General features: G+C 42.5%; 1 protein-coding gene across 1 annotated transcript in view; it reads right to left on the reverse strand.

Moving 5' to 3' along the window:
* Window positions 1-12,019, reverse strand: part of lrmda (leucine rich melanocyte differentiation associated) — a 230,350-nt gene extending 218,331 nt beyond the window's left edge. Inside the window, exons 1-2 of the mRNA XM_052080056.1 lie at window positions 11,545-12,019; window positions 10,478-10,578 (exon numbers count right to left, since the gene is read on the reverse strand). Of these exons, the coding sequence (XP_051936016.1) occupies window positions 10,478-10,578; window positions 11,545-11,586 (143 nt within the window). The 5' untranslated portion in view covers window positions 11,587-12,019. The remainder of the gene's footprint in view (window positions 1-10,477; window positions 10,579-11,544) is intronic.
* Between the last annotated feature and the right edge of the window lie 3,393 nt (window positions 12,020-15,412).

The raw sequence follows: 15,412 nt of genomic DNA on the forward strand, positions 1-15,412 counted from the left end.
ATTTCATCGTGGACAACCAGCTGCACATAACTGAGACATGTCCTGGCAAAACACCGTCAAAGCAGACTAATTGAAGTCACTTGGAGTGTAAGAGAGTGCAAGAAAATTTTATTGGATGTTTCTACCTTTGTCAAATGGGATATCTTAACATCCGAAATCAATCTGCGAAAGTGATTGACCTGAAGCCTTTGGGTGAGAGACGGGGTACCCCCTGGACTGGTCATCAGCCCGGGCAACATTTATACGTTTCATTATTGTCTTAATGAATACAAGAATCTTAAATACACAGTTCAGTCTCAGTGAAAGTGCCTAATGTGTACCCTATGTAAATTTGAGCTACTCTATTTTGGCCTGATGGAGGTCTACCGAGTGTTGTAACAAATGTTGCTATTTAACGATGATCGAGTCAAAAGTTCAATTTTTGCTATGACACTTTCATTCCACAACAATCACAAATGAACGATTGGCCGACATATTGTTTGTACATTTTTGGTTTCAACCGTTTCCCTGTAATTGGCCAATAAATTCAAAGAAATATCATTTTATTGCAATTTCTTTTCTGCATGTTGTCAACATATTGCAGACGAACTGTAAACAATAACGAATGTTCTGATGTAAGCAAAAATAAAAAGGCGACTTCTGCTTTTTTTTCAGGAAGAAAGTAGCTGACTTCCCTTTTTTACTTAAATAATGTAATCTCCATTTAGCAACGCAGCATTTTTGTGAGCAATGTAGCCAAAAAGGCAGAAGCTGCTGCCCCCTTGGATGTTCAATTTTTGGATCAACCTGCTTTTAAATTCAATTGCATGTTGACATGCTACACATGCACGCCACTGTAAAGCCATCGGGACAGGCTACTATATGTGATGACGTGAGAAAGTTAAGTGTCGCAGCATTAGGCCCGAATTTGTAATCTTAAATGTTTCCGGGCAGTAGTTGAAGCAGTATAGAAAGTATTGACCGCAACATCCATAAAATAAATAAAGTGCATCTTGAGATAAATGCGTAAGCTACTAAGAGGTGGAATAATAACGTTAATAATAATGAATAATAATGTTTTATCTCAGCCCTGCTTCCACCAATAGCCCCCCGCGCCCCAAAAGAAAGACTTGCCATGGTCGGGGAAGGTAAAAGTAAAAGCTCTTTTCACAAAGACTTTGATCCGACTGACACACAAACGGCCCTCAGATCACACGTCTGAGCACCCTCTTGGGCCTCTCGCTGCCTGCTCTGCTCGTACACGAACACTTTGCCCCGATGAGGATTGCGCACCCTCCTCCCATCTCACTCCTTCTTCTTCTTCTTCTTCTTCCTCGACTGTTTGGTCTTTTTCCAAACATCTGAGTGCAGACGCATTCGGTGCTTTGGAGGACCCAAGGGCCTAGAATCCAGACAGAGGGAGAAAATAAAGGAACTCTTGAGTGCCCCGCGGTACGAAAGCTACACGGAAAGAGTCTAGAACATCACCAAGCGTCTGGGCAGGCGGAGGAGCTCACAAAACGTTGTGTATTTGTCCTAATGGGGAGATGGGGGGGGGGGGTTATGAGGTAAACCAGAGAGAAGAAGAAGAAGATTGCAAATGAAAGCCTTGTTCCAGGAGACATGTCATCAGCGTGGACATGAAACATGCAGTCACTGCTTCGTATCTCAATGTGTCCCAGGGTGGGAAAAGTGAGGCAACTGCCTATGATGTCTTGCAGCCTTGCCTGACCATTAAAACATATTTCCATTTTGATGAATGTCAGATGGGACCTAAAAAAAAAATAAAAATAACATAAAAGACATGACTTGCTCTTGATTTTTGGAGCTTATCCCACTCTACAATTCTTTGTGTATTTTTTGCGCCGATATTAAACAAGTTGAAGTTGGTGTCATTATCACCTGCCAAGCTTGTCATCTGGACGCACACTGTGGTGTCTTTTTTGGGGGGGCAAGTAAAAACTGTGAAAGATCGTAGTACGTGTAAGTGAAATGGCCACAGGAAATGAGTTACAGGTGCAAGGCGAATGCGGCACAGCTGTCCAGCGTCAGGGATGCTTCAAGCTTTCGACGAGTGTGTCGGGAAAGCAACGAAGAAAAAAGCAAGGACAGAACGTGCCCACCAACGCTGTTTGAGGCCTGAACTGGTAAACACTTTTACCGTGAATCTGAATGTTCGGATCATCTGTTCTGTTCCAAGCCAGTGTCGTGTCGAGCAGAAGTTACGGCCCAGAGACGTTTCCATTGCTCCATTTTCCAGAGCTGACATGCGGTCTTCTATAGACGACAAACTAATTTGTAGTTGAGAGTGGACAAATCCGACACACCGTTTTGCTTCAGTCAATTCCACACAACCCACAGAAGTTATAATGACCACTGATATGGGGGGGAGTTGGAAGTTGTTTCCAATAATCATCTCCAGATATTAACATGCTCTCTCTCCACCCTTTCAAAAACATACCATTCAAAACATGGCCTAAAAAAAAAAAAAAATTGGAGTCGTTCTTTGACAATTTGCCATGCATCAACCCGAGGGCAAATTTTCCGCCACAGGAACTCACAGCTCATTCTGAGTGTGGTCCACATGTGTGCATGTTTTGTCTGCAGGATCTGCCCGTGCCGGTCCACTTACGAGACTGCGACAAGGCTTTTCCTGGTGCAAGTGAGCACCCGCTTCTGGTTTACACAGGTGGAAAGCCACGATTGAGGAAATGGCTTTAGGAACAATTTATATGTGCTCAATTGAACGGAAAACTGATTAAGTCCTTTGTGGCCATGTGCTTGAAGGCAGTACGCAGTATATTTAGTACTCTGCTAAAGTATATTCATATTTCACACGTGGGCTGGGGAAGTATTTACGAGGGGTGACAATTGCAAGTCCATCCCGGAACCAGGTTTGATCAGATTCCTTCAGGAATGCCTCTAAACCACTGGTGTCAAAGTCAAGGCCCGGGGGCCAGATCTGGCCCGCCCCATCATTTTATGTGGCCCGGGAAAGCAAATCAAGCATGTCTAGTTCCATGATGCTCGCTGAAGTCTGACCTAAAATTTCAAATTGTCATATGTAATTCACAATAAACGCCATTATTGTTATCTTCTGATTGTAAAAGTAGTGACTCGTCAATGTGTTGTGCGGTGGGTCTGTAATATGGGGAGGTGATTAAACATTTATATGGTTTCCCAAAATTCATAACGGCCCTCCAAGGCCAACCGTAACTACAATGTGGCCCGCGACAAAAACGACTGACACCCCTGCTCTACAGCATCTATCACATCTTCATCAGTAACAAAATGTTGACCACTGAGTTCATGTTTCAGTCGAGGGAACAAAAAAGTCTGACGAGTCTGAATCTGGTGAATTTGGGCAGATCCGGGATCCATAGCCGCCTGCAGTCCTTACTGAAACCAGCGCTGGGTGAGTTGGGACATAATCATGCAACAACCAAACAATGCTCTTGTGAACATCCCCCACCACCTGGCGCACATCCCCCCAAGTTGAGATGAAATGCGCCTCAAGTATCTGTCTTCACTTTTCACCTCCAGGAAGACGTAGAGGAGACAGATTGAAGGCCGTGAAGTGACTCCAAGAGGCTAGACTGTAACCAAAGGAAGCGCTTTTGTTCCTCTTCCAAACCTTTTGGGGTTTTTATTCCCCCCCTCACCCTCACCCGCCTCCTCCAACTCCCATTTGGGGATCGGCCAAGAGATGTAGAATCATGGCTGTGTTGTAATATGTTCCATGCCTCGCAGTTGCTTACATCTTTTTATCTGAGGTTAATGGGCTGAACATAAACTAAGCCCTATAGGAGACTCGACTCGAAACCGCGAGTGATTTTTAGAGCAAAACGCTTATTACTGTATGGCATGCATCCTAAATGACTTGACATGTGTGATGGGCTTTAAAAGCAGCATCAGGGAAGAAAAAAAAATGGAAGCAGATTTACGACACACGGCGATTCCCCCACATCATCAACTTTCAAGCAGCAGGCCTGTTATTGACAGCCCAGTGCCCGGTCCAATCATCTCCCCTTTTAACGTGCGCTTTAAAAATGCACAAAGCGCCCGTCAGAACCTGAGTACACATTAGCGCTCCCCAAAATTGTCTACTTACTAAACATGTCACTAATGAATTATACATCTGACTCATATTTACAACTCGCTTCGCTTGCGGAATGCGTCTAGAACTTGTAAAGTATTTAATAAGGCTTCACATAAGTAGGCAAGTCATGATCTTTACACGGGCCCGGCAGATGTTTACGCAATATCCCAGCTAAGGAATATGGCAACGACGAAGACATGTGGATGCTTTGTTTTTCACCGGCCAAGTAAGAAAAAGTGTCCACTTGGGCCCCGTCGGGTCAACTCGTAAAAGATCCATCATTCTGCAAAGGAAAAAAAACAAACCCAGCGAGGAAACATGGCCCATTTTAAGAGCCATTTTATTCAGCCAGGGTGTACTAAAACTAATTGGAATTCTGTCAATGGAAAAAAATATATCCCCGAGACGGCTTTGAAGCCGACACGCCAGCCGGGGCGGTCAACATGAAATATTAAAATAGCATGGCATCGCATATTTGACAAATGGCTCATTTTGGCAATGAACTATATTTACTGGGTGATAATTGAAATCATAGTTATCCTTATTACCGCTGACAAGTTCCGAAATAATAGCCGATCAATCTTGTTTTTCTGGCAAATAAATAAATAAAATCGGCGGAATGTCTTTTATTTTCTCCCCCCCCCCCTCCTCCAGACCAGCCCTCCTCCTCTGCGACGACTCCTCTCTCTCTATTTTAGAGCCAATAAAATGTCAGCTTTTATTCTCCTCCTCCAAAGTGCTGGCTGGCTGTCAGCGGGCCCTTCTTAAGCTCCGCCACTGCAAGCTGGAGGCCTGTAAATCTCTGTGTCAGTGGCACGCCATCCGTCTCAGGGTGTACAATAAAAAAAAAAATGGGGGGAGAAAAAAATGTGACGCAGTCATAAAAGGAATGGCATCGCTGGCCAGTATATATTATGTGAACAAAAGGAACATAAATATGTTCCTTTCCATTCCGAATGGGCAAGATGAAGCAAAAGAGGAGCTCGTGGAAAGCTCGAGAGGACTGATGACCGCTGACAATGATTAATAGACGCGTCCACTGCTGTCGGCAGCCTTCTCTTGTGTTTGCACTCAGACAGTCAACGAGCTCTGCAGGCAACTATATTGTCTTTTGACCGTTTCTCTTTTCCCCCCCGATGGCTGACAAACCAGATATACTCATTTGGACCGACAATTCTAACCAGCCTCTTACAAAAGCGCCATTTACCCCTTTCGAGTATAAAAGTGCTATTCACTGCATTCCATGATGATGGTCGACTTCCGATGCATTTCAATCCGCTAACAGTTTTGGACACGGAATTAACTCTTTCTCAGGTCAAATCATCTTTTCTGAATTTCACTTCCTAAAAACTGTTGAAAGCAATCCATCCATCTTTTTATTCCGCTTATTCTAATTAGCGGGTGAGTCTGAGCCAAAACCATTTGACTCTGCGCAAGACCTGGAATGTTGGTAAGCTAATCCCAAGGAACATACAAACAATGACGCTCACATCTGCATCTATAAACAATGTATAGTTTTCAGTTAACTAAACAACAACATTTGGAATGTGGCTGATGTAAAAATAGGTTAAACCGTATTTTTTTAAAAAGTACAACTCTTTTCAGTGAGAACGCATGGCGCAGGGGCGCTAGCAACAACAGACTTACAAGTAAGTTGTTACACACAGCGATCCAGTCACCAAAGGTGTCACATTCATCGATCTTTGGCTTTTACAAAGTATCTGTCAAAGGCGGGGATCGTACAGTAACTATCCCACGACGACATATTAAGACAACGTCAGCATCTTGTGTAATGTCTAAACTACTTGCCGGACATTAAAAGTTGCTTTCTGCCCAACAGGGTGGGTGGGGCAAGTCACAAGACTATCAAACAATCACTCTATCGGTCTTTCTTTCTCATTTCAAATATTGCCATTAGACGAACCCCTTTACCACTCACACCTATGAAAAATAATTCCTTACGACTCAAACTCTCTCCTGACAGCGTCATTTCAAGCGAGCCGAGCGGTGAGAAAGAAATTGGGGAAACAAGCTGAAATTGGAAAGACGGCAGAACACGACAAGCCATCCATTAGGTCAAACGTCCCGAAACACATCTTCCGGCTTTCCTCCCCGGAGGAGTCCATAATTTTGAAAAGTCAGGCTGGTGAAATTAAAATGGTTTTGTTTTTGACACTAAACATCGATGTCCCTGACGTAAATGCGTTATTTGCTCGCTTAATTTATGAGCTCGGGTTACCCTAAACGGGCCTGCGTGGATCAGATATGGAGCATTTTTTGCTATACATCACCGCTCAACACACACGCACGCTCGCTCACGCTGCCGGTTAAGTGATGGGAGGACTTCAGAACGCCAATGTTTCATATCCTCTCCGCCTAACTGACACTTTATCTGCATGGCGCCCGTGCCTGCAGATTGAACACTCGGGCGAGACAATGACAGGCTCTCTTCCCGTTGTCACTTCTCATTCGAGGAGCGAGAGCGACGCCGCCTCTCTCCGCCCACCTACGGCCCCTCAAACATTCAGCCTACCTTGGCTGGGATGGGATGGGATGTCCGTGTTTGTCAATTAGCAGGCCCCTCGCCCGCGTTGAAAGACAAGCGCGCCCCCGTGACGAATTAGGCGAGACAGATGAGTGAGGCGCGAGCGTGGCGCTAATACTCCAGCCTTCTTTGGATATGAATCTAAAACGACACAGTTGACAGGCCATACACGGTTTTATTTCATTTCTCAGCGTAGCGGGCCTCCCTACTTTGTCGTCTTTGTTCTCTTTTCATCACACCGCTTACATCTCATTTTGACAGCCGGCCGACACCGAGAGCACTTTCTCTTTTCAAATGCGAGTTAGCATACTTGATTTGTCATTAAAATGCAAAACGCCTGCCATCGCCAACATCGCCCTGGGTGAGCGCGAGGAGCCTACTGTACGTACGACGCCGGGGCTCATCTGCAATGCAAAAGTCAAACTCTTGTTTTGTACAGACGGATGGAATTTTCACACATCAGGAGGTCGTCTGCGATACAAAACGCGGCGTTTTTCTCAAGACGAACTGCAACAATTGTGTTTGCGTCGACTGGAAGGATCCTATTATTTCCTTATAGGAAATAAAAGCCGCTTATATTTGTTGAAGTCTACTTGAATTACCATTTACAGTGAACCAGCGCGACGCATGACAGGTCGGGACCAAGACCTCATGCGAACAGTAAAATAGACTCCCCCCTAAAAGATGTTTAGAATTACCACTGTTGGTACTTTAAACGTTTACTACACCCAAGAGTGTGACATCCAAATCTTTTCACATGACCGTTACACAAATGTTTTACGGATTATTTTGTTTAAAAAGAACAATGCAGCCGCTAAAAAAACAACAACAACAAAAACAAACAAACAAAGCAGTACGTATTTATCACCTTTAACCCAGAACACAAGCAAAGAAGAAACATGTTTTGGAGTCTCACATGATGGCATCCTCAAACCTTTTTAGCGGTGTCTTGAGATGAGAGTTTAATTTGTTCCATATTTGTTTCCCAAAGAGGTCACAGCCCGCCTATTACGGGCGTGATACTACTTGTCCCTCTGCAGACCTAAAATTGCTGGGTCGACTTCATGCCTCCATTTTGTGACAATATTCTGTTGCAAGAGGCTGTGGCACCATTTTTTTTTGTGTCAGAAGCCACATTCTGTACTAGATCAGATCCAATTCCTTGCAGGATTACATTATTAGAAGTTCCTTCCAGTATACACGCGTCATATTATATCCTGTTGCTTTCAAATAAGGAGGCTTGTCTTGAATGCTGTTCACAAAGAAGAAACTGCCAAGTGTCATCTTGCAATGGGAACATCGCAAACGTGTCATTATCGTATTGTTTTATAGGACATTTCTGGAACAGATGACAGACTTGTAAAAGTACGATTGTTTCCACGCTTCATATTATATCATCTGTAATGAGTCTCATGTGTGTTGAGGACACGCTATAAATAATGACATGGCACAACTTGAAATGTGTTCACCAAAATCGGTAAAGGGGTTGTTCTTGGCTCTCCTGTGACTGTCCGGTGTGACAGCATGCATGTAGGCGATTGTGACCACCACAGCAAAACAACAAGAGGAATCATGTCAACACAACACACTTTGTAAACACCTGACCTGGAACAAAGACGGTGACACAACAGTACGCGGGCGATGAGAAAGCTTGACGGCGGCGGTGGAGTGTGGGCGTGATGGATCGCCAATACCTGCCTGGGATCTTGCGCCAGCGATACACAAACAATACACACAAATCGTGTCGGGCACACGCGGCGCTCAGTTAAAAGTGATGCAAGTGACACCGGGTTTCTCGGTGTGACTCACTGTCAGCATGGTGGTGGAGTGTTGTCCGCGGCACTGACAGAAGTGAGCGTATTAGCTGCAACAAACTCTGGCAACGTCTCCTTTGGGATTTGACTTGAGCACGGTGACGCGGCGCACGCGCTCAAGGTTTCAGGTTGCCGTTTACAGTGGGTGACGCCTGACGCTGAGGCAAGGTGTTGTCAAATCTAAAATCCGCCTAACTGTCTGACAAGTCATGTTTGGGAAACTTTGAAATTACAAAATAATTATAAAAATAATAATACAAAATATAAAAGCTCTTTTATACTGCCTGTAAACGCAATATCACCATTCTTATAAACAGCAGAAACTTTGTTTTGTTTTTTGGAGTGACGCGCCGATGAAGGCTGAGGCAACAGCCAAAACCCGTCAGCCAGGTAAGTGTTTTTCTCTCAACTCTAAACAAGGAAAAATAGGGAAAAAAAAGACCATTGTCTGAAAAAAAGAAACATTAAACCTAATTTAACCATAAGTAGACAAGATGCACATCATAGCGCTAGCAGTCATCGCCGTCTTAGAAGCATATTTTGCCACGCCGGATGCTGGTGTGGTCTAAAATCCCACAGTTCTGTCAATATCCTGCTTTGCCGAGTTCTTTGTAAAACGTAAAGGCAGCTAATGTTGCTGTCTTGTGAAATATGTCTAAGAGACAACGACTGAAGTATGGAATCTACTTCCTCTTGTCGTGTACCAATCTCACATACACTGTATACGCTTCAAACACATTTCTAACAGGCAGCGGTTCTCTGCAATTGAGCGGTGGATTAGTTACATTCTAATAGGGATCACGTCTATGAAGGGGAGGGCGTCGCGTTGCATTAGGAAGCTAAAACCAGCATCACATGTTGCTTATTAACTCCACCCACCCATGAACTCCCCGTGTGCTCATGTGAGCAGAGAGGAAAAACCCAAGGGGGGAGCATGAATATGCAAAGAAAATGCCTTGAAATACATCTTTACAATTTGAGGCAAACCATAAACTGATTGCTTGGAGTCCAAACATGAAGCCACAAACAAAGGTTGACACGCACAAAGAATCGCTTGAATTCCCCCAAATCAATCTAAGTTTGGATATTTTTACTTCCTTTTTCTCCAAAAATCTTTCTTTTTTGTTTTCAAATGAGTTGCACGGGTTATACCGTATTGGCCCGAATATAAGACGGTGTTTTTTGCATTGAAATAAGACTGAAAAAGTGGGGGTCGTCTTATATTCGGGGTCTAGACATTATACCCATTCATGACGCTAGATGGCGTTAGATATCATTGAATCGAATGCTGCACTTGACTTACCAGGCCAAAGTGAACCCCTGTCACGGAGAATAAAAATAAAAAAATAGCGGTAAAAAAGACAAGAGAAGAAAATAATAGAAGAGAAAATGGAGAAACGTAGCGACAATCTGGAGAAAAGTGGGTCGAAGATCGACCAGGTTAACCGGCAACTGAGGAGAAGTTATGATGCAATTTACATTTCAAAAACAAGAGGCTATTCATTTACGAATGTGATTGCACTTTAGTTTACATATTTAAATGTTCAGGTATTGAGATTTGAATGAGGCAAAATAACATGCTTTTTCTCTCAAATCTATTGTTATCATCATTTGTTTCAGATGTACTGTAATTATTTTCTGTACAAAAATTAATTTGGTGTTCAAAAAGTCTTTTTTCGAACTCAAGTCTTGAAAAAGAGGGGGTTGTCTTATAATCAGGGCCGTCTTATATTCGGGCCAATACGGTATAGGTCACAATAACGGCGGAAAACATTGAAAAATGATTTGTCTTGGATTGATTATTTTCTTTGTACATCACAAAAACCTGGCAAGTAATCCAAGACAACTTCACACCATAACAGTGAAGCCCCCTTTTCCACCACAAATGTCATTACAAAGGAGCCGTTTTCCCCAGTTGACCTTCAGTTAGCCAACTAGGGTCTTGTGATGCTTGCCAGACACAGACAAGCACAAGATAGTCATGAAGACATTATGTACAGTCTAAGCAAGTGAAAGACGATGAAAAAAAAAAAGTCTGACCTGAGCTGGTTGAAGCTCAAGTCCAGCCTTCTTGCAAAATCTCCAAAAGAGGCCCCAAGGAAGTCTGGGATGTCCTTACAATCGTGTCCAATGTAGGAAATCTGGGGGGGGAGAATGAAATTTCTCTGTAGCAGCAGTGATGGAGTTGATGAAGACACGTTAGACATTTTAAGCTGTCGTTTTACATCTTGCTATTAGCACCCACAAAAGTGTGTTCTAAATAAAGTACGGTAATAGCATGAATAGTTTGGATCCAAATGTTTTCATTTTGTTTTTCAACCGCCATTTTGGCGTGCTGCATCAGCACATGCCAACCACTACAATCATATCAGTGCGATATATTAAAATAGCAATATTACTATTTTGCACTTGTATTGGAGCTCATCATAAATCCTGCGGGAGTGTCTTATGTTGTGGTCAGTTGACAGCACATTTATTATAACTAACACACTTATTCACTCTGAGTGCTTAAATACTATCTGCATTAGAAATCATAAGCGTATGCTCTTTGTGTGTATTTGTGAAACTTTACACTATAAAAGCATACATTTTAGACGTTTTATAAAGGTAAAAGTAGTATAATAATTAAGTCGTTTATACTACAGATTAATTTTCGACATTTTTACTTACTTGAGGACATTGACTGAATGTCATTGCAGATGCAACTGGCAGATAATGTTTTGGACAGTTGTCACTGGTTGTTTCATTTAACACACGACGACTGCAAACGTGTTTGGATAGTGCATCTCTTTCGATAACGATAATGTGGAAACCAAGTCAAATGTTGTTGGCAAATTTTCGACATGGGGAAAAGTTAAGTTTGAGACATTTTATAAAGTACATCTAGTTACCTCCTTGAATGGTTTTTAAAGCAATTTGGGGGATCCCAGTAACCACTTTCAAGCACTACCTCAACTGGGACACGCCGTATTCAGTCATATTGAGTGGGAGGAACCTCCGCGCGTGGTCACATGACAGCTTGTAGCCGAGACGCTGCACGCCACCGAACAGGTTGAAAACGTTGCAAAAAAATCCCACTAACGATTGGAACAACAACAAACACTTACGTGAGTTCCATTCAAAGCCACCGGCGACTCCCTGCACGCCATCACCTCAAGTCAGAATGACAGTCCAGCAGCCACGTGTTGCTTCTCGCTCTCTCGCTGTCAGTCAGTCAAATGAGAAATGCGGAGATCAGTTCACGCCGTACAAAGCGGTCAAGCGTGTTTCGTGGGTCCGTGATGCGACTAAAAGTTCATGCGTACTGCGTGCGGTGACTTTTTTGCCGAATTCAGTTAGTTGGTGCTTTCCGCGTGTCTTGATCAGCTGACCCGCGTGTGCGGAAATGTCCTACGCAGGCTGACTGGCGATGGGAGGCTTGCTGGCTGCCCGATTTATAGAACGCTTTACGCCGCTCATTGAGGCGCCTGTTTTGTTATTATCACACGACGCTCCACTTGGTGCTGGGGGGCGCACAAAGAGGTTCCTGTCAACTTCGTGTCCACTCAACTCAAAGGAGTGCACTGCTAAGTCATGTATTGTACAGACTTAACACAATACAGTACTTCCTTTTCCGTTTGCAACTGCAGAGGTCCCCAACCGCCGGTCCGCGCAAGAACTTGCCTTAATTTTGTTTTTTTTAATTCGGAATACGAACGCTGTTTTATTTTGGAAAAATACCGGATTCTCCGTTACATCCGTCTGTTTCACGCTTGACACTCGTCAAGCCACGCTTCTCCGTCACGTGACCGATTACGCTAAAAACAAAACGCCAAAGCTCGCAAAATGAGTAAACAAAAAACTGCTGGAGATCACAAATGACGGCGGCCTTAAAAGTACGTTCAAGACAACCGGATTTAAGTTATGGCTGAATACTCTGACATCGCCACAATAGCACCGTTTCTATTTCCGACATCCTACCTGTGTGAGGAGGGGGTTTTCTGCAGCAAAGGCGACTAAAACAAAATTACAAAGTAGACTGGACATAAACCACACACTTGAGGCGTCATTGTCTCCTATTACCCCGAGGGGGGACCGTCTGGTTGCAGAAAATCAAGCTCGGAGCTGTGGTGATGGTCGTCATTTTCATGCACTTTGAATTTGCGTTGTATTGTATTTTAAAGGCATTAAACATTATCCTAGCGATCAGAGTGTTGCGGCCAGATTAGACGGTCCTTGTGTTTATTATAATATTTCGAAAACACCACAGTTTTCATGCAGATCGTACCATATTATTTTGTTGTATTATTTTCACCACACCTTAAATGACGGTCCCTGAAAATATTGTCTGATATAAACCGGTCCGTGGGGCAAAAAAGGTTGGGGACCCCTGTGCTACTGAATAGCCAGCCAACTAACAGTTCACGTTAGCTTTAAGCTAACCAGCTAGCATGAGCTAATCTTTTTAAAAGACACGAGTCAGCTAATTCTGCATACAAACACGTTTTGTTGTTATGAAATAAATACTCAAGCTTTTGAACTTGATTAAAATGAACCAAGTGTAAATCGCCAAATGTTAGCTAGTTGATAAACAGCTCACATTAGCTGACAGCAAACTCGCCAGAATGTGAATCACAGAATTGTTAATATAACAACTGTTTCGTGTCGTGAAATTATTTAACTTTAACTAGCAAGCGTCACTGTAAACTTTTTTCGCCAAAATATCCCAACAAAATGCTAAAATGGCATCTGTGCTGTATGCACATTTGAGAATAAAGTTGTATCCAATCCAAAATGCTAACCTGAACTACTGTGTTCCCAACTAGCTACGTTATTTAGCCGACTAATGTTGCTAACCAGCCTGCATGAGCAAACATTTTAACAGAAATAACTTAAGAGGATTACACATAGTGACACCTTTTGTGTCATGCAATACATGAAAAAACTCTTGAACGTTATTAAAATGAACGACACAGTGGGCTAGCCACTATTTGCAAATACTGTATATCCTGCCAACATGCTAACATGCTAAAAATGACTTGACTTTAAAAGGATAATGCCCATAATTCACATGTAAAAGCACAATAAAAAGATGTGAATTTGTTTTAAGTAATGAGGAATGCATAGTACAACTTTTACATGAGGTTAAGCAATGTTAAAACAGATAAGCAACAGATCTAAAAATGAGGACAGACAATGTTACTTAGCACATCAAATATTCCAAGATTTTGTCATGAATTGGGCATTTTATACAACGTTTGAATAGTAAAAACCCATGAATAATCGACACCCCCCCCAAAAGATTGCCTAATAGCCGACAGATAGTTGGCCAATAGAACAGTATTTTTTTAAGATGGTTAAAAACTAGGCCTGAAATGGAAAGACAGGGAGACCAACTCAAGTTGGTTGTAGTTTGTTTTTTTCTCCTGTATTTACGTAATCTAATTATCAAGAGTTGTATTAATTGTCAATTTCCTTTTGGTGTGCTTAGAAGGTCTAAAGGGTTGAAAGAGGAAAAAGAAACTTTGACAAAGGGGATTGTCATAAACAACTATGATCCTTACACAATTCAAACATCACAGTGACAATAAATGTCAGTTCTCTACTCAGACTTTTTTGTACAAAATCCTGCAAGGTGATAAATTGATCAGCTAGGTTAGTACAACACATGATTGACAAGAGAGGAAGAAGCCAGCTGCTACCTCCTGACTTCAGCTCCCTCCCTCCGTCCTCGTGGTTCTGTGACTTGTGACGTCACACGGGGCACGCCCACTCTGGAACAACTGCTTGCTGGATCCGGAGCGACTGGAAGAGCGGATTCACACTTACACACAATACACACGTTATAACCGCAAGAGGGCTTTGTCAAATATGAGTAGGTTTTCAAAAAATCATATATGTTAATCTTGGTGCAGCGTTATTTTGCTTATTTTTTTAAATAACACTTTTTACAAGGGAGTTTAGTATACGAAAGATACAGGTAATGTCGAGGGACGTCGGCGTGCATGCATGCATGAATTTAAATGAAATAGCCTTTTGTGCTTTATTTTCCTTCGAGACTATGATGCTTGTCAGTGGGAGTTTGCTTCTTGAAATTGCTACAATGCAATTTAAAGTGTGGAATTTAGAGCCTTTTTAAAATTATTTATATATAGAAACTACAACGTTCTCACCCTTTGCATATTTGAAATTGATTTTGCATGTGAGTCAGTCATTAACTTGTATTAAAGGTTTTTTTTTATTTATTTAATAGATTATGGTTTCCAATGCTATTTGACAGGAATGCCGAATAGCGTGTGTGCATGTGTGTGTGTGGGGGAGGGGGGGGTGCCCGCGCGCGTGCATGCGTACACAAGGCCATTCGTCTTGCGGGACAATAAAAGGAGAGTTTTTTGGGGGCCTGACACTGACAATTTATGGCTGCCCTTCCTCGCCCTAATAACTCACATACTGTGTCACGGACTGTCAAACCCACGCAGAACACAGCCACGCTGTTATCAATCACACAATTTTGCATATTGTCACACAGACGCACACTATAGAACACCCCACTCTCACAAAAAACTGCCGGAAAAATAGTTGAAGTGTTTGTACTTAACATTTTATTGACGTGACAAATGTCATTTGTGTCTACTTGAACCCCTGTTCCTTTGTATAACTGAATTTCAGTTTTAAGTAAGTCAAACTCAGTATTGAAGGAAATATGATATAACAATTGGACAAAATCTTAATATTATTTGTTTTGAACATCTGGGGTATTTAGGTTTCGAGTTGTTGTTTTTTTTTTTACTTGAAATAGCAATTGCTTGCAAAGTTTTCTTTATTACTTGTTTTTTTTAGATGCATGATTTAGATGCATGATGGTCCAGATCAAATGCTCATGGGTTGTTAAGACCTAAAGGCCATAGTTCTCCCACCTCTAATTTAAAAACGGACACCTGGGGAGGGGAAAGTTAACTATAAAGTCAAGTTGTGGAGAGAAATCCCCATATTGTT

The sequence above is a fragment of the Hippocampus zosterae genome, chromosome 11 (genome assembly GCF_025434085.1).
Source record: "Hippocampus zosterae strain Florida chromosome 11, ASM2543408v3, whole genome shotgun sequence".
Classification (NCBI taxonomy): domain Eukaryota; kingdom Metazoa; phylum Chordata; class Actinopteri; order Syngnathiformes; family Syngnathidae; genus Hippocampus; species Hippocampus zosterae.